Raw genomic sequence first — 19654 nt, forward strand, 5'->3', positions numbered from 1 at the left:
CGATTTAGTGACGACAGGTGTGAGGTAATATCCACCATGAACGCCAAGTCAGCAACCCAGTGTTCGTTTCCCAACTGAGGGATGTCTTTCTTTCCTTCGACAAATATTTTAATCTCAGGAAGTAGCGCGTAAAATCTTTTGAGGCATGCAGCTCGGCTTAGCCATCGTACAGCGGTGAACATGATCAAGTCTCCATGGTCAGCATCAATATCGGTGAGAAAAGCCTTGAATTTTCGATGGTTAAGTGCGTTTGCTCGAATCCAATTTACGGTCGATATTACTATATCTGTCACATTGGACATCTTTAATGATTTAGCAACAAGACTTTCCTGGTGTATAATGCAGTGTTGCCAAGTCACAGCGTCAAGATTCTGTTCAGCACGCCATTTGTTGACGAGTCCTTGAAGACCTAGATTTTTGCCGAGCATTGCTGGGCAGCCATCTGTCGCCAATGAATATAATTTCGATGGGTCTAAATGCGCTTCTTGAAGAGTAGCATGAAATTCACGAAACATGTCGGTTCCCTTCGTTGTGCCATGAATAGATCGCAAAGTAAGAAACTCCTCGCAAATCTTGAAATCTGGCATGACTCCCCGGATGAATACAGCTAATTGCTCTATGTCGGTAATGTCGTTAGTGCTGTCAAGAGCAAGCGAGTAGTAAGAAAAATCTTGCGACTTGTGAATAAGTTGCTCATGCAGATCTTGGGATATGCAATCGACACGACGCGTTACTGTATCATTGCTAAGCTGCAATTTTTTAGCTTTCTGCTGAATGGCAGGAGAACAATTGTCTTCGGTAAACAAAACAATAGCCTGCTTCGTAATTTCGCCATCAGAATATGGCTTCATATTGCTGGCCAATAGATGACTGATCTTATATGATGTTATTGTTACCTCTTCGGGTTCTTTTTTTTTTAAAAACATTTTTCCTTGTTTGCTACGCTCTGCTTTCAGACATTCTAACTTCCGTTTCCTTGATTCACCTTGATAGACGTCGTATTTTCCCGCATGTGTTTTATAATGCCTCTTAACGTTGAAAGATTTTACACCGTTTATTATTATAGGGCACAGAAGGCATTTCGCTTTGCCGTTTTCCTCAATTTGAAAATACGCCTCTTCCCATTCACTTTGAAAGGCCCGATTTTCTTGCACAAGGGTGCGAGATTTCTTTGCAGGTTGATCTGAACCTGACATTATCATTGAACCAAAGTCTCCGATATTTTCTAACGCTATCAAGATCAAAGCAAAGAGTAAGAAAATAAAGTACCTGCAGTTACCCCAAACGTTGATTGTCTTATTGACCGAGTCTCTTGTCACCCGTATTCTAATATGAGCCGCCGTCTCGAGCGAAATAAACTTCGCCCGTCTCATTACAGACACCTGATTAGGCTTAGGTCAGACGGTCAGAGCCTTCAGTAAAGCAGTAAAGGTTCGGATTTAAAGCCTACCGAAATTACTATCGGTAATGTTACGTCACAACCCGTACAACTTGTATTACGTAGGATTCTATTGTGATCAGGGAATGACCTTCGCGTCAGTAAACGTGAACATAAACGTACATTTGTTGTGTTGAAGGCGCGATTTATTTATGATCATGAATAATTAGAATTTCCGTAGAAGCATCAATGATTTCACATCGTTAGTGAGAGCCGCACGGAGAGCAGTCGAGAGCCGCATGCGGCTCGGAGAGCCGCGGTTGAGAATCACTGCTGTACACTGTACAGCTCTCTTGTAACATTTTCAGGAAAACCAGTAATTAGATTAGAATTAGAATTAGAACAAAGAAACCTTTCACCATAGTGTCCTATCTATATGGTGTCGACACAAGCAAATCTCACGGCTCAGTGAAATTGATTCACGTCACAGTTTCCATTTGGCTACAGGCAATTTGACGGTCATTTTTGCCCGGCTTGCCGAGTATTAAATTTGGTAAAACGGGTATCAATCGAAAGCTGACTCTGCACTGATTACGAAAATGTAAATTTTATTCCGCTCGTGGCCCTGGAACCCCCATAATCAGCCTCGAATTTTTCATTGTTATGGAGATTGACATTGGGACGCAACAATGCTGTCCGCTCTTTTTCTCTTGAGCTACTCTCTCGTTTCGCCAGACAGCATTGTTGCGTCCCAATGCCAATCTCCATAACAATGAAAAATTCGAGGCGCTTGTGGGAGTTCCAGGGCCGCGAGAGGAATAAAATTTATATTTTCGTTAAGTGCAGGGTCAGCTTTCGATTGATACCCGTTTTACTATATTTAATACTCGGCAAGCCGGTCAAAAATGACCGTCAAATTGCCTGTAGCCAAATGGAAATTGTGACGTGAATCAATTTCACTGAGCCGTGAGATTTGCTTGTGTCGACACCATATAGGACACTATGCTTTCACTAATTACATTATCGGCATTTCGCTGTAATTAGTCTACTAATTGGACAACTAGAATTATGTAGAATTACTCCATACACTTCAAAAGCCCGATTGCACAACCCTTTCCTATTGAATCAGGGTCTGGATTACCAAACGGCTGCAAAATCCGTTTTGCCGAATTCAGACGGATGTGTGTCCTCACTCAAGGTGCCGGTATATGATGATGGCTCACGGCGATTCTTTTGTAGTCGCAGTTTTTGTAGAAATGTAACCCTTCCGGTCATCATTCGAGGTGACATTTGGCGACAAAGCGTGCAAAGTTGATGTATATATATAAATGTGTATTGACTTTACAGTGGCACACAACATACACGGCTTCAAACACAGTGACACGTACACAAACAAAGACATGTTTACAAAGTTAAGTGGCTTCCGCCGCGAAACGGTGATTTACGTCCCGTGTCAGCGTCTTGCGTTATAGTCGTGATTCCACTTTTGTCAAGAGATGATAGATTCATCGCCGCACTGTATGCTCTTTTGCTCTGTACTGTTTATCCGATATATAAGCACTGAATTTCGTCAGTCAAGTTGGTAACTGGAAGCCGGATCTTGTCGAAACCTCAAAGGCCTATATTCCGGTATGATTAATAGCCTTAGTTTCTGTCATGTCCTGATCGCTGAGACGTCTTTGTACAATTTAAGAACCTTCATCGCTATGAAATCACGCGTGTGCACAATGGTTTGGAGCATCCATGTAATTCCGGTGCGGGGGACAGTATCCTTAGTTTGCTTTCTCTTATTCCGTCGCATGTCTGTTCATAAGAGAATATAGTGTCCAACTGTTAACTATTCTTTGTAAACATGGCCTTCGCTATTGACGCTACATGCTATAGAAATGGTTCTCAACCCATGTTACACGGAACTGGGGTTGCATTTGAAACAAACGGTGTTTTAAAACATGTTTTAATTAAACAGTGTTTTAAACAAATGCCTTTTTGAAAAAACTTTGTTTTTCAAACGTTTTCAAACGTTGCCATAAATGTGTAAGTACTGAGTACGTCCGAAAATCAAGTTATATGAGCCTACGGACGATTTGCACCCAAAATAGTCGACGTAAACGATGTGCGGTGGCTTTAACCCTCGAAATCGTCGTCGGTTCAACCGGTTTTGCGCGTGGATATAGATCGTTGGTACGGAATGGGTTTTCTGATGACGATGACCGCCGACCGTAAAAGCGCTGCATAACGATGTAGTCCTGGTTAAAGATATTTTTGGTCTGTTTATGACAGTGATCGGAAGCCCTTTTCGTCGAAGGGTAATATTTACCCTGTATTTTCAATTGGCAATGCCAATCCACTGTGATGCAACAATTAAATATTCGTGACGTCATGGCTAAAACAAAACAAAAAACGTAGAAAATATGTTTTAAATTGATTTTTGTTTTAAATACAACCATACACGGAGCAGCAGGGGTTCACTGAGTCAGTCCCAAAGGTTCCATGGAGATCAAGACACACACTGAACTCGTACATATGATTTCTGATGATACACTAGTCTTAGCCATCATTGATTGCATTAACTAGGTCTGGTAGTTGAATTGTGACTGTTGTTCGCCTGGCATGCCAATTCTACCTCCAATATTAATAAGCTTATTTGGAATTAATAGGGAAAGTTTTGGTTGCGGTGGAAAGTTGCAGTTATTTTTCACAAAAGTTACCACAAAAAGTTGCATTTATGGACAAGTTCCTTGAAATTTTAAGCGTATGAAATACTAGAATCCAACCGTATCCAAGGCAATGTAGGAAAAGTGAATGCTGTTGACTTCAACAAAATCAATAGCCTGAAAAAATTGACCGAGTGAAAATATAATTTTCGGCGGTCTACCCTGAGCGTACGTAAATCAGAAACGACCTCAAATTGAAACGACAGTGATATATTCAAGTGATCTATTTTCATGTAGTGCCAAATATTTCGAGTAAGAAGTTGGTTGTATGAAAAATCGAAAAAAGTTGCAAAAGTTTTCATGGAAAATCGAAAAACCTTTTGCAAAAAGTTTCATGAAAAATCGAAAAATTTACAAAAAGTTGTATGAAAAAGATGGAGAAAAGTTGAAAAGATTTGCAATATAATAATCTCTAAACTGCTTAAAACACCATACTACATAACTTCTGAGTATTTAGGAAGCTGCCGGAAGCTGTAAAAGAATGTCGCAAAAGGTGCACATGCACAAACTTGCCGTTGTAATTAAGCAATCGGTGTCAAGTTGCGTGTCTGTGTGTGCATTTGGCTCGTTAACACCAACTTTAACGGGTGTAGAATTCGAATTACGTGCCAGAAAGTCCGGAATGATTTACGTCCCAAGCCATGGTGACAATCTAGCGGATACACCTATTTTTCCATCCATCTATCTGCATTGCACCGCCTCCTACATCCGACTGTTCTATAGAGCAACCGCCAACGTTGCTTGTGAGTTCACGCGCCCCAATGCCTATGGCCTACGTTACCATCACAGCCTTTTAAGGTCTAAGTACTACGGTAAAACGAGACACTATGTTGCTTTATTCAGATAGACGAAGATTCTACCGCTGCCGCCGATCCAGGATATCCCGCAGCTACCCGCGCGTAAGTACAAATCAAACATCTGAAGCTGTATTACCGAAGCGTGTTATGCAGAAACACTAGATAATCCCCCAAAGAATGAAAGACTAATGTTATGGCAAAATCCCTCTTACGCCCGCGTAATGGTTGCTTCAACGTTGCTTTGTTGGGATTTGTCGGTTTCGGGGAAATGACGAATGTCGTTCCGCCGAGGCTGGTCCTCACCGGAACACGGCAATAAATTATTACCTTTGTAGTCTTGTTCCGAAAATATCCGCTCGACGTGATATTGCTATTTACGTTGGTAATCGAATTAGGTGTAGCGAAAACTAGCGATACCGGTTTCTTCACGACAGAGAGTATACCTGTATAAATCTTCGCGCGATCTTATCCCTAGTAATCCAGTTATCCGGTCAGGGCCACATTCAAAACTAACGGTGTTTTAAAACACGTTTTAAACAGTGTTTTAAATAAAGGCCTTTTTAAAAAAATAAAATAAATTTTCAAGTTGTTAAATTATGCCATAATTTTGGAAATACTTTCCAAAAAACATGTTGTATGAGCCTACGGACAATTGCCACCCGATATAGCCGACGTATATCGATATAAGATGATTAGAACTCTCAAAATAGTCGGTTCAACAGCAGTAGTACAGATATTTCGTCAAAGGAGCTATATTCACCCTGTATTTTCAATTGTCAATGTCAATCCACTATGACGACACAATTGAATATTCGTGACGTCATGGTTGTAAAATACACGTTTTATACAAGGGCCTTGTTTTAAATTGATTTTTGTTTTAAATGCAACCCTAAGAGCATGGTGCGATTAGATTTGTTGTAATTTGTAACACGAAATGTTTTCGAATCGTAAAATATCGAGCTGTACTGGCAATTTCGGTATGCAATCCACAGTATGCATGTGGGTCGTTCAAATATGTACCTTTTTCGCGACCTCAAGGATTTGAATGCTAGTTTTACTTCACATACATTTTTTTTTGGTATTTTTTCGAACATGCTTCAGGTGAACCCGACTTCACATGTATGTCATTTCTACTAACGTGTATAGATTTTACTACATGTTTCGAATGCTGCGATGCGACCAATCGAGGTTTGTAGCCTTGCACAGCAAAAAAAAATCGAAACTATCATTATCTTAGAGAAATTAACTCTTAGTAGTATGGAGTGTATAATTTCAGTGCTCAAAAAAACATTTCTCACTGCTAGACTACTAGAGTACTCGGATCATTGTGCTCAGTTCAATACGAGGGGATATTTAGGTTCCCCTATGCTTCGAACGAAAGCCCTGCGTTTTATAGCGTGGTAAGCCTATATAATATACTGCTGACTTGTCTTGAATACGTATGATTATATCGATGCTGTTCAGCAAATAGCATAGACCTCGTCGGAGAAATAACGTTTGATTCCTGGAAATAGGTTACATCGTAAATTCAGGCCGGAAGCACAGTTTGAATTGTAGCGTAATTATCATAATCTCTAACGCGGGTACGATTTACCCACGCAAAGATTGTTCGGTAGATGCAATTCGTTTTATTCTTTTGTAAAAATTTACGCGGACACGGAGTGAATGAACGGAGCACAGCACTTTCGACTCCAACTCGTGTATGGCGAAATAGTGTAGTGGTATTATGCACACCTGAAACAGCAATGGGCTGTGGCGTGGGCTTGAGTCCGACCGAGGTCAACTTCAGAATTCGTACTTATCTAGGCCCCTCCTCGCTATCTCATCCGCGTAAGCGGCGTCTTAAAAAGCCTAGAAGTGGGCCGTGCTACAAGTCGGCAGCTATGGAATCGAAATTAAGGAATATCGGCTTGGTGTAAATGACTATTGTAGTCGACAAACACCATAAATATCACTAACAAACGAACTGTGTCCAGCCCTAATAATTACCAAGTGGTATTTAGGCTCCTCCTACGCCTCGAACGAAAGCCGTGCGTTCTATATAGCGTGGTATATACTCCTGACTTGTCTTGGATACATATGATTATGACGATGGTGTTCACCAAATACCTCGTCTGATAAATGACGTTGATTCGTGGAAATAGGCTACATCGTAATTTCAGGCCGGAAGCACCGTACGAATTGTAGCGTAATTAACAGAATCTCTAACGCGGGTACGGTTTGTCCACGTATGGAATGTTCGGTAGATGCGATACATTTTTTCTTTTACAAAAATGTACGCGCGGTGAATGAACGGAACACATAACCGTCATCTCCAACGCATGCGGGAGCGTAATATGCGATGTCTGCATCAAATTTCTAATGGAAACCCCATTATGCCGGTCAGCAAGCGTTGAGACATAACTTCATTACTGCTATTTTTCTGAACTTGTTTGCGTTGTGTGCCGACAAGAACTTAACACAGGGGTTCTTAAACTTTTTTGATTGCGAACGCCTTCAATTTTATTTTGTGGGTAGGGGGGGGGGGGGGGGGACTTGCTCGAACCCAAAAATTTCAGAAGCCGATTACTGGATGGTCATCACATCAATCACATCTCTACCTCGGCTATTGCATGCCTTAAAATGTGATATCTAATGACTAGACAAGCTAGTCACAGTTGCGCTTATGACATTATTCTCAAAGGATGACATATTTTTGTAGTTTCTTGATGATGCATTGCACTTTTACGGGCCTCCTAAAACTAATTCGTGGACCCCTAAGGATTGACATTTTTACAGCGAACAACCGCCACGCCGCCCTGTCCGCGCCCAGAGAACTTGATACCCGCCGCCCGGACCCCGCAACTACAAGCTTTCAGAAACAACAGAAACTCGCGGGTCACGAAACCTTTCATCACGTCTCCGGGAGAGGACGGTCTGCCGGTTAGGGTTCGCGAAGACATTGTGACGTACGTGGGCGGGACAATGACCGTGTCGGACACAGATATCGTGACGATTTTGTGCGAGGCGTCTGGCAATCCGCCACCTGTTACGGAATGGCTGAAAAACGGGGAGCCTATACATCAAGACGACAGGTATTATATTATTATATTATTATATTATTGTTTTTTATGTTTATAGGTGGTCAAAGCAGTCTTCGTTAGTCTTCGTTTGAAGCAAAACTGATTTTATTTTTTTGCTTTAAATTTTTATAAGAAAACAGTGTGAGTGAAATTTTCACAAAAACGTGATATCGAATAATAGCCCCGTTTCTCCCTCAGTTACGCCGCTAACTGATACGCCACGAACAAATTACGTCACGATGGCTAGGGTCAAGATAATGTAGGGTTACCATATTTTGGAAATCTAAAAAGAGGGCACTTTTTCAAAAATTTGAGACTTGCAAAACCGGAGAAGAATTCTCAAAAATCGGTGAATTTTTCCCACTTTGTGATCGGTTGACTAAAAAAAAGGTCAACTTTCACGCTCAGAGCCCAAAATACCGTTTCTTGCTCCACATTGCCAGTGGTTGACTGAAAAAAAGGTCCACTTTTCGCCCAGCCGGAACGTCACTTATGTGCTAATCTACGGCATATCACTCGCATTTTGCTCTAAATATGACCTAAATTTTCAAAAAAGAGGACAAGAGGGCGTCCTCCGAGGACACTTTCAAAAAAGTCAAAAAAGAGGACAAATCCTCTTAAAAGAGGACGTATGGTGGTAACCCTAGGATAACGGTTAACTCTGTGGATAGGGTTAAGTTAGATTTGTGGTATAAAGTTCCATGCTAAAGTATCGCGTGTAGTTTTTCATTGTGTCGAATGCTTACATGCCGGGCAACCAAACGCTACATATAGCAGGGATACTCAACTATTTTTAGCAAACGTGCATATTCAACAGTCTGAAATTCTCATAGATCCGCTAGGAGTCTCACCGAACTTTTTTTGGTTGGCTATTCTTGTGATGATGACTATAAAGGCGTCATCTCACCCGCCTGACCGTATTTACAGGCACGCTCTACTTGGCGACAGCTCGCTGCGCATCATCCACCCGTTCATATCGGACGGCGGCAACTACACCTGCGTCGCGCGCAACTCGGCCGGCGCGTACGCGGCCAGCACGATACTGAGCGTGGCCAAAAAGCCGCGCATCATCTCGCATCTCGACGACAGCCAGCAGCTCAACAGGCCGCGCGTGGAGGCTCTGGTCGGCAACGTCATAAGGGCGTCGCCCGGGACTTCGATACGGATCAAGTGTCCAGTCGAAGGTATTACGCGGTGTTTATAAAACGTGATCCCCAGACTTGTACGAACTTCCAATTCAGTTAGTTGGAGAGTAGTTGGAGCGTTATTAATATACATTATCTTTTATTGTCAATCCGCAGCAGCGTCTCGGATAGATAGGCTGTGTAGGGGCGTTGCCAGAGCAAAAAAGCAGAGACGGTCTATATTTTCGGAGTACTCAAGTAGCCTATAGTTTGCCTACTTGAACTACATCCTCAAATAGATCTCGAGATCGCGTCTAACCTAAAAATATACTTCAACCCTCGATCGCTCGTATTTTATTGTCCGTGACGTCATATTTGGTGGTACGATTCTTGGTATACAATGTTCTTTCAATTCCCTACTAGTTGTTGACGATTGCCCCTGACGAGTGTCGGCCGAAATTATTCGGGTTTATTTCAATATGTATATACTATTCAATTGCATACTGACGTCGTGTACCCCACTTCTACTTCATCGGTTTTTAGGCAAATACAGTCACTGTTTACACTTTGTATTTTTTTAAAGTTTGGGCGGGTTTCGATCACGTATCTAAGTAAACCTGTTATAGTCACTGGGCGAAATAGCCCCCGTGTCACGGTTTGTTTGTGGCATTCATGGTGTTTCTCGACTATTATGGTCATTTACGGCAGGCCGATATTCTTTATTTTTATACCGTGTCTGCCGACTTTCAGCACGGCCCACTTCTCGGCTTTGTATAAGACACCGCCTACGCGGATCATGTGGCGAGGAGGAGCCTAGATAAACCTCCAAAACTTGGGTAGGAATTCCGGAGTCGACCTCGGTCGGACTCGAATCAGCAACCCATTGGTGTTGCAGCTGTGGATCATACCACTATACGTTATCTCTCCACTTTAACCGCCTATATGGCGAAAAGAGACGATAACGATTATGGATTTGCTGATATGGGAAATTCCCGAATCCGACTATACGTAAGAGGTTGTCAATCGCCCGCCGGAAATGGTCGTGCGCAATGGATTTTATCGGCGCGTCCATATTCTTCATCAGAAATTCAAGTCCGTGAAATTTTTGACGCTCTCCGTTTGTGGACCTTGCAAGCTGTATGCAATAACCGAGAACAGTCAACTGAAAAATGTTGCAAAGCGTGCAAGGTATATGCAATACCAGTGAAGAGCCGACCAAAATATTTTGCGAAGTGTGTCACTTCCAAATTTCGCAATTTTTACCTACAAGCCCTGTACCGATGTAATGATGTTGACAGCGAACACCAAACCGCTATGTCGAGACGTACTTTCACGAGTATAGCATGCGGAAATGGGCCTGCGTAATAACCAATGACCGGATGATTTTTCTGTTAACTTAATTATCTGATAAGAAACTGCATTATACCGTACGTTTTTTTCTTGGAGTCTTCGCAGTGATTTTAGCTGTTGGCCGTAACGTCCATTTCAAACGTAATTACGCTTGGAGCGTCCATTAAACTCAACTATATTTGAAACTCAATACTCCCATTTTCCCGACATCTGGCCGCTTAGACTTCGATACTTTCAGGTTATTTAGTATATTCATCTGTTATTACATGCCATGAGTTTACACTAGCTCGGCTTTTAGCCGCTGGTTTGTGAAATTCGACACTTGGGATCCGGTGTTATATAGGTTCGGAAACCTGTTCCGCGACCTTTCAGCCATCCGCGGACATTAATCTCATGCTATCCGATTCGTAAAAATCAGTGTCGTACATTCCAAAGTTTTTATTCATGTCGTGCCTGGTCAGGGGTGGTCAGCGACGAAGTACTACTATTTTTCAGAAGTTGTGTGTTGTGCCCATAATTCAACTACCTACTCAATCAGGTGGTTATGTTGTAGAATGCAGACTTACTTCCGCTTCCACATGAACATTGTTATAGGTAGGGTTGCATTCAACACAAAAATCAATTTAAAACAAGCACGATTAAAACATGGCCCGTTTTTAAAACAAGTTTTTCTAAAACTTAAAAAAAATTCAACCATGACATCACGAGTCTTTAAATTGTGACGTCACAGTGAAGTGACGTTGACAAGTGAAAATATATGGTAAGGATGACTATTTTGCCGAAAAAGGCTTCCGATTCCTGTCCTAAACGGACCAGAAAAACATCTTTGAACCCGTCCATATCGTATGCGCCGACTATATTGGGTGCAAATCGTCCGTAGTCTCATACTGTACGTTTTTTTCGAAATTATTTACACAATTATGGCATAATTATACACACAACTTTGTTATTTTAATGACTAGGGCAAGTTTTTGTTGCAGTTAAATCCGCGGAAAGTTGCATTTATTTTTGACAAAAGTTGCAAAAGTTGCAATATAAGACCACATTTTGCTCGATTGACTAAAAAATAAAAAAAAAGGTCAACTTCCCAGATTGACTGAAAAAAAGGTCAATTTCCCGGCTCAGCTCCCGAAACACTCGTAAACGCGTTACTTCGGTGCTGATTTACGGTGTTTCAGTCGACTTTGGCCGTGTATTTGACCAAAATCGAAAATACTTTCATGAAAAATCGAAAAAGTTGCAAAATATTGCAAAAAGTTGCATGAAAAAAATGGACAAAAGTTGCAAAAAGTTGCACTATGAGATTCCTTCAAACAGCTTAAAACAGCATCCTACATATCTTACGAGTATTCAGGAAGCTGCCGGAAGCTGTAAAAAAAAGTTGCAAAAGTTGCAAAAACTTGCCCTATTAATGACACTTTCAAACGCTATTTAAAACATCAGTTTTTTTAAATGCAACCTTAGTGTTAGGCAATTTACCTTTCACAATTTGGATTTTGAAAAGTAGAAAGAAAGTCCAGAGTAAGTTTTCATTACTTTTGTGAGTGGAATTGTCATAAGAACTGTACGAAATAGTCCATGTGCCACGGCGAGTAGATATATATTATACGATTGCACCTATTTGTAGTGTTATTAGTGATCATTATACAATTGAATAGTATATTCATATTGAAATGAACCCGAATATTTTCGGCTGACACTCGTCAGGGGTAATCGTCAGCAACTAGTAGAGAATTGGAAAGAACATTGTATATCAACAATCGTATCACAAAATATGACGTCACCAGCACGAAATTTCGTGAATGAGAGAGCTTTCAATGTACTATTTTTAGGTGGTACACGAACTCCTTTCATGCTGGTGACGTCATATTTTGTGATACGATTGTTGATATACAATGTTCTTTCCAATTCTCTACTAGTTGCTGACGATTACCCCTGACGAGTGTCAGCCGAAAATATTCGGGTTCATTTCAATATGAATATACTATTCAATTGTATATTGAAGTTGTGTACCTCCAAGAAGCTCTTCAAATATTAGTGATCACAAAAACCACAAAATTGCGAATAGCTTGTGTTTCCAAGCCGCCATTTTCTTCTTGCACTTCAAGTGGTTTCATCATGCCTTGGGAATACGATCGTAGGCTCCGTTGTTTCTTATTTCCTGTAGCAACGCTACTTTGACTACACCTCTGCACAATGTGCGTTACAGGATTCCCTCCGCCGAGAGTACGCTGGGAGAAAGACGTCGCCGGACTCGGAGACAACGTTCAGATTTTGCCGGATAACTCTCTCCTGATAGACCTCGCCGGGCCTGTCGATCAAGGATTATACAACTGCGAGGCCACCAACCCGATTGGAACTGATTATCGGAGCACGACGCTGCTTTTATTCGGTAATTACCCGCCATACTTACCAGCTCATTTCCACCCGTTTCATTACTCCCGTGAGTACCCCCGGAATAAAGCTGTTTCAATTATCATAGCATAGCGGGGGTGCCTTGTTCATTCCTATGACGCGCAGAGCAGGTGAGATCTGTGCGAAGCTGTGTAAACTTCTCGAAATTGAACTCCGCTCTGGGCAAACCCATTATTCCGTCGGATTTTGGTTACTTATCCTTTGAATTGGTAAACATACGGAGTGCGAGCGGGAAGTGTAATCCACGTACTAGCCAATGTAAATATATTATATTAAATTCGGTGTATTGTCGAATATCGTAAAATCTTCGAGGCGGGATATGTCTTGGCCGTTGGCTTGTGCCGGAACGCCGTTATTTCGTGCTGTGTTGACACGGCTGAGATGATTGTTTGGTCGGTAATTCACACCTTTAACTGCGGAGGTTAACGGCCGCAGAATTGGTGCCAGTGTGGGTTATGGTTTTGACCGCGTAACATCGCGCAGATACCTGTTATCAGCGGCCTGGGGTTTTGTAGCGATACCGGCTATGCAAACAGATCCTTAGCCACAAATGAGCCTTTCAGTATAGCGGCCCGCGGCTAGAAAAATATCTATATTGGTTTCGGAGGTTTGGAAAAGTCAATAGCAGCGGTTTTCAAACTTTTTAACTTGGGAACAGGTATAATTTCAAAGCAAATTTTGCGGATCGGTCAACCAATAAATCAAAAGTAACGCAAAACGAAATTGCGGCAAATGTCTGCATCTCTAAAACAAATATTGGAAGCTTAGATATAATGAGAGATTTGCAGCTGCCATTTTGACGTTACGCGCGTTATGCGTGGTTCTACTGAAGTTTCCACGAGGCGAAGTCCCGTTAAAAACGACTTTGATTGTTCGGTGTCTTTTGAAAGAGCTGCGACTTTGCCTCTGTTATGCTGTCAAATGTAGCTAAATATTACTGTTGAAATTGAACGAAATATATTATGACAAGTCTTCTTAGGTTTCACGTTAGACTGGTATTAAACGAGTTTTAATCTACATTTATACAGTTTGGCACAACGCATGCAGCGTTGTGACGTTTGCTAATTCCACAGTAGACCATGAACTCTATTGAACGGTACGATACAGAAAAATACGTTCCAAATTTCTAAATCAATTTCAAGATTAGTATCACATTTCTCTAATTAATAGATGGACAATTGGACATGCGTCCAACTTCTTGGATTATGCAACTTGAGATATGATATTGTAATATATGTGGCGGACTGGCAGAAAACTTGAAAAGGACTGGCTGTTCATAACCACAATCTTCGTTATATCCATTGTAGTGAGTTTTTGCAAGGGCGCAGCGTAAAACATTGCCACGCCCCCACGACTTTTCTCTTTCTGACGTCACAGTACGTGTAAGGTCACGGCTGAACAGTCGTTGCGAAAATGTGTTGCCCTTACCTGAACTCACAATCCCGATCCTACTGTAAAGGCCTCTGCACACTGAGCTCGCGACCCGATAAAACGAGAGAATCGCGCCTGTCTGCGACTGGACCATGCAGACCGGAGTCGCCGTCAACTCGCAACATGCCGTCTGCGACAGGGTTGCGCAACTCCGCGACAAAGTTGAGAATTTTCAACTTTGTCGCGAGTTGCGAGCGACTGGTCAGCAGTTACTGATCGTTAGCTCTATGTCACCGCAATAGTTTGTCCGGGTATTGCGTGTTTTGGCATCTATAATTGTTTCCTCATTGAATTTAGACTGATTTGAGGACATTTTAAAACTTGAAGCTTAACTGCAAGAGCGCATTCTACTGTAAGCAGTACCGGTACTTGGTAATTACTAATTACCAAAGGCCAACCAGCTCCGGCAGTACCGATACCGCGAAACTCTGTCATTGTATGTCTACAGGTGGATTTATTATATATATACCTTGTCTGGTTCATTTTAACCTGTACAGACTGTACAATGTACATTGGTTGGAAACTGGGTTAAGCAGGTACATATAATCGTGGTATGTCATGGGTTCACTGATGTATATTTCAGATACCGGTACATCTCAGAACACGACGTCTGAAAATCTTTTTGTTGACTAGGTAGCAGCAGTGTAACTCTTGATGTTAGATTTCGTCTATTCTCCTCTTTATCAGACTTCGGTACGAATTGTAGTGGCTAATATTATAAGTCAGAAATGGACTATGCATCATTATGGAGAATGAATCAACCAGGCCTACGGATCAGTTTCCATGCTTGATACCTGAGGGCAATTCGAAGATTGAAAAGGAAAGAATCCCAGTTATATTTGAATATTGTTAAGACTCAATTCATTTACAATAAAATTATAATGCATTTGAATGTTGTTCTCTATCATATCGAGAAATTAATGTATGAGTTAGGCTTACCATACGTCCTCTTTTAAGAGGATTTGTCCTCTTTTTTGACTTTTTTGAAAGTGTCCTCGGAGGACGCCCTTTTGTCCTCTTTTTTGAGATTTTGTCCTCTTTTTTGAAAATTTAGGTCAGATCTAGAGGAAATTGCGAGTGATATGCCGCAAATTAGCGCAGAAGTGAAGCTCCGGCGGGTATTTCGGAGGGAAAAGTGGTGATTTCAGCTCTGAGCGAGAAGAAGACCTTTTTTTTTTAGTCATCCACCTGGGAATGTGGAGTGAAAAACGTGATTTTGAGCTCTGAGCGGAAGTGATTACCTTTTTTTTTTTTTTTTTTTTTAGTCAACCGATCATGAAGTGAGAAAAATTTACCGGTTTTTGAGAATTCTTCTCCAGTTTTGCATGTCTGAAATTTCTGAAAAAGTGTCCTCTTTTTTCATTTCCGAAATATGGTAAGCCTAGTATGAGTGCTTGACAGTTGATGCAGTCACTGAGGCTGTGGAATACAGAAAGGCTTGGTGTTTGTAGCCATAATAGGCTACAGCTAGAACTCCAGAAATTTGGATCGGCAACCGGAAATAGCGCCTTTAACTGCTGGGTCACCCAGATTATGCGTTTTCAGCATTGAAATATGATATTGGTTCGTGTGTGCATATAAGACGTCATCTTATTCATTGACAAACCCATGTATACCCATCGAAATATTCATTTTGCGATCTATCGGGAGCTGTGCAATGTGTATCCATTGCGAGACTTCGGACAGAACGCGCAAGAGCTGTAGTTGCCGCTTGTGGGCACTGCCGGGACCAGTGTGCATTGCTTCGCGACTTACGACTCGCAACTCGCAACGCGCAACTCGCGATGTTGCGTCGCGAGGTCAGTGTGCAGAGGCCTTAACGTGACTTTTACGTCGTCATGTTGTAGTTCCGTTACTGAATTTCTTTCGACACCAATTCTCCGGACAATGTGCCCCTCTATGACTTTATGAAATTATTCGTTGTCGCTATACTTTATAATGAATGTTTAGTCACGTCGTGATTTGAATGGTGGCGTACTTTTGCAGAAGCGCCCAAGCTGCAAGAATACCTCACGTCCCAAGACAGATCGTTCCAAACTCAGCAGGGCCTTCCGCGACTGCTGATGGCCAGTGAACAGAGACCCATCTACAAAATCGACAGCGGTGCCGGTGCGCTTATTGGTAAGTGTCTGTAATGGGTATCGAAACCGTATCATCCAATATCAGCGTATTATCGATGGGGATGTCTTAGTGTTTTGACTGAGGCTTACTGTAAAGCCTGTGCTGAAATGGAGATAGGATATTCAAGGCTTTTGGTTCTCGTTCACTTGTTTTTGAAATCACTACTTCTGCTTTATTACTTCTATTCCACAGTAAACAAGACAGTGCGCGGGTGATAATATCATGGCATGCAACTCCATCACATCAATGAATTATAACATGCATTCTTTCTAAACACTGGGAAGTGACTTGAGCAACGGCGATTTCTTTGAGCGCAAATGTTATCTCGTCACGTTTCCCCCGCGTACTATGCCCGTTACACATCAACACACTTTTGTACAGGCTGTCCCGTTAAGGGACTCGGACATCTCGACATGTCCTGGTCTCTGGGACGTGCGCCTCTGCGATCGTCCCTGCCGGAATCGCGGTATGAAATCTTGGTGGATGGCAAGGTCTTGTTTTTGACAAGCGTGGACCAGGACTCCCACGGCGTGTATTCGTGCCACGCCAGCAACGAAGCCGGGAATCTGACGGCTAGCCTGGAAATCGCAATTGCCAGTAAGATGCTATGGGTTCTATTTCTGTGCCATTCAGGGAGTGGTCAGTAACGTGGCACCCTACCTATACTACTCGATTAGGTTTTGCTTATACTTGCTTAAGTGGTTATGATTTTATACTACTAAGACTTTTACTTCACAGTTTTCATTATTTTGGGAAGAACTAGAAGTGGAATGTTTACTTCTTAATCACTCGAAAATCGCTACTTCCACTTTTACTAAAGTGCAATTTTAGAGCGTTGTTTGTACTCCCATGAATACAAGGCATGTTTACGCCTTGACATTGCTATATTGATGACGTCACCACCCGTGCTATCACTGTACGTGTGGTTGCTCGGACATCGGCTGTTTTCGCGCTGCGTCACTATCGTTGTTGCTTTATCTTTACGATGTCGTATCCATCCTACAGAGTACATGTGGCAAGTTGGGGATCTTGGTCAGTGCAGCCACACTTGCGGCGGTAACGGATTTCGGCAGCGAACGGCCAAGTGTTTGAGGGAAGGCGCGGAACAGGCCGCGGATTCAAAGTGCGACCCTGACCGGAAACCGGCGCTCCGCGCGTTTCCGTGTAACAGAAAAAGCTGTCCGCCTACGTGAGTGTTACTATATTCGGTGTGTGACTTGCTTTCGTTACACTGCTGTCGCTGATTTTCTGTTGAGAATTACTATGCTATCGAGCTATATTGCGTTCTTTTAAATTGAAAGTCCACCTCGAATGCCCTGTCTAACCATATCCGATGTAATAGAACTTCTTTCAATACTGACAATAGCAGGAACGATGCTGTATATTAGTGGTCCTCAACCGCCCTCCCGTGGATCTGTGCGCCCGATCTGGCTGATATATATTAATTTGCTAAATGTAGGAGGTTGAGAGAGAGAGAGAACTCTTTTATTCATAAACCACGAAATACATGAATAGGGCAATATGCATTGCACAACCATTCATAAATGAGATATTTTTATAATTACCTATAATATATATGGCATGGTAAAGACTGAGAGATCCGATATGGCCGGAGTCTTCAAGGCCGGAGTCACCCATGAAGTCTTGTCCAACAAACAGAGAAATACAACAACAAATTTAGTACGCTTTCTGACATGATATAGACTTCATGGTCTACTTCGTATTTAGCGTACCGTACGTGACAATGCTACAAATGTTGTAGGAAACTATGTTTAGCTTACAACCAGTATAGCTTACTATGTAAAAGCTAAGAAGAAGCTTTAAACTAAACTTGACGCGAGAGTAGAATTTAGCGACATTTGACGGTTTCATAGAATCTATAGCACGCAGAGGTTGCATACGCATTACTTTCATAAAAAAATCTGAACAGTCTAAATCGTGTTGGTGGCTTAAACAGGACTTTGTCTTGCATGAATTTTAATTATTTGTTTTGAGTTGCATGCTTTTGTCGCAATTACATTCAGGGTTGATTTTGATTTAATTCGGTGTCCGAGCTCAAAAGGTCGAGAAACATTGATGACACACTCTGAAAATCGACGTCGTCTTTGTAACTTGGCCGTATTACGAAGCCGCGAAATATTCGGACAGCGAAAAAACGCATGTAAACAAACGAATGCTTCATCTTATGGTTTTCCATTCGACTGTGACATGCACGTAATTATACACGTACGTTGAAATACTTGACTTACGCGAATGACGGAAGCAATGTACTGCTATGTGGCGATGTTACAGAGTGTCCACTTCAAATATTCAACTCAACAATGTCAAATTCGACCAAATAAGGTAAAACATGTTCAGACGTTGGATATCATTAGGCAGTTTACATACAATCCGGTATTTTAACTATACATTTGCGGTGTACTCATCCACTATCAGTAAATTCAGCACTCAGCGTTAAATCGCTCTGTTTTGAAACGAAAAGCTCCGACTTTAGGTCATGGCTTAAAAATAGATCGCACCACAGACGCATGCAAGCAGCTTCAAATATCTTTCTTGTGAGGTATTGTAAGAGATGTTCAAATTAGTCAGCGTTGCTAATCAAATAGAAGTAGAAGTAACGCCCTTAATATGTACTCTATTACAAGCGGAAGTAGCAAGTGCCATGACATGTCAAGTGAAAGCATACTAACTGAAATGTATTCGAATAAGACTAAGTAGTCTCAAAAAGTACATTGCACAGTTTTAATAGTTAATCGGAGGTGGCCCCGCGAAATTGAATGATGTGTATTCGCGACTAAGGCAAAATTACTAATGACACTTAGAATCTTCGATATATTGGGTTGCCGTTTTACAGGGGATATTTCACGCGGTTCTTTTGATGATTTGCACTCGTAAACTCGATGCAAACTTATCCCGAAGTAGTAGAGTAGAAGTGGCTGTAGGCGAAAAACATAACCACCAGTTGAGTAAGTAATGAATATAGGAATAATACGTAGTATATTTTTGTCCGTGATGTTTTTACGGCAATTACACCGGCTCATGATGTACTTGTACATATGCACACGATCTCTATGCTCTACATACGCACACCATTAGCGCATGACGTACATATGCCTCTGGACAAGGAAGGTGCAGCTAAGACTTGCATCTCCCATCCATGCTATCCCGGTAATGCTGAGCGCCAAGCGGGGAAGTCATGGATACCAATGTTACTAATCAGGTCTTTGGTCTGACCCGGCCGGGGATTGAACCTACGACCTAC

At 41.9% G+C, this 19654-nt stretch overlaps 1 protein-coding gene across 1 annotated transcript in view; it reads left to right on the top strand.

Annotated features, from left to right (window-relative positions):
• LOC145448618 (ADAMTS-like protein 1) overlaps nt 1-19654 on the top strand; it is a 47905-nt gene that overhangs the window by 23476 nt on the left and 4775 nt on the right. The window contains exons 6-12 of the mRNA XM_080327060.1: nt 4936-4991; nt 7668-7963; nt 8879-9135; nt 12635-12817; nt 16258-16392; nt 16774-16989; nt 17398-17581. Of these exons, the coding sequence (XP_080183186.1) occupies nt 4936-4991; nt 7668-7963; nt 8879-9135; nt 12635-12817; nt 16258-16392; nt 16774-16989; nt 17398-17581 (1327 nt within the window). The remainder of the gene's footprint in view (nt 1-4935; nt 4992-7667; nt 7964-8878; nt 9136-12634; nt 12818-16257; nt 16393-16773; nt 16990-17397; nt 17582-19654) is intronic.

This window comes from Botryllus schlosseri, chromosome 10 (genome assembly GCF_051294905.1).
Source record: "Botryllus schlosseri isolate E-star chromosome 10, Bs_hap1, whole genome shotgun sequence".
NCBI lineage: Eukaryota > Metazoa > Chordata > Ascidiacea > Stolidobranchia > Styelidae > Botryllus > Botryllus schlosseri.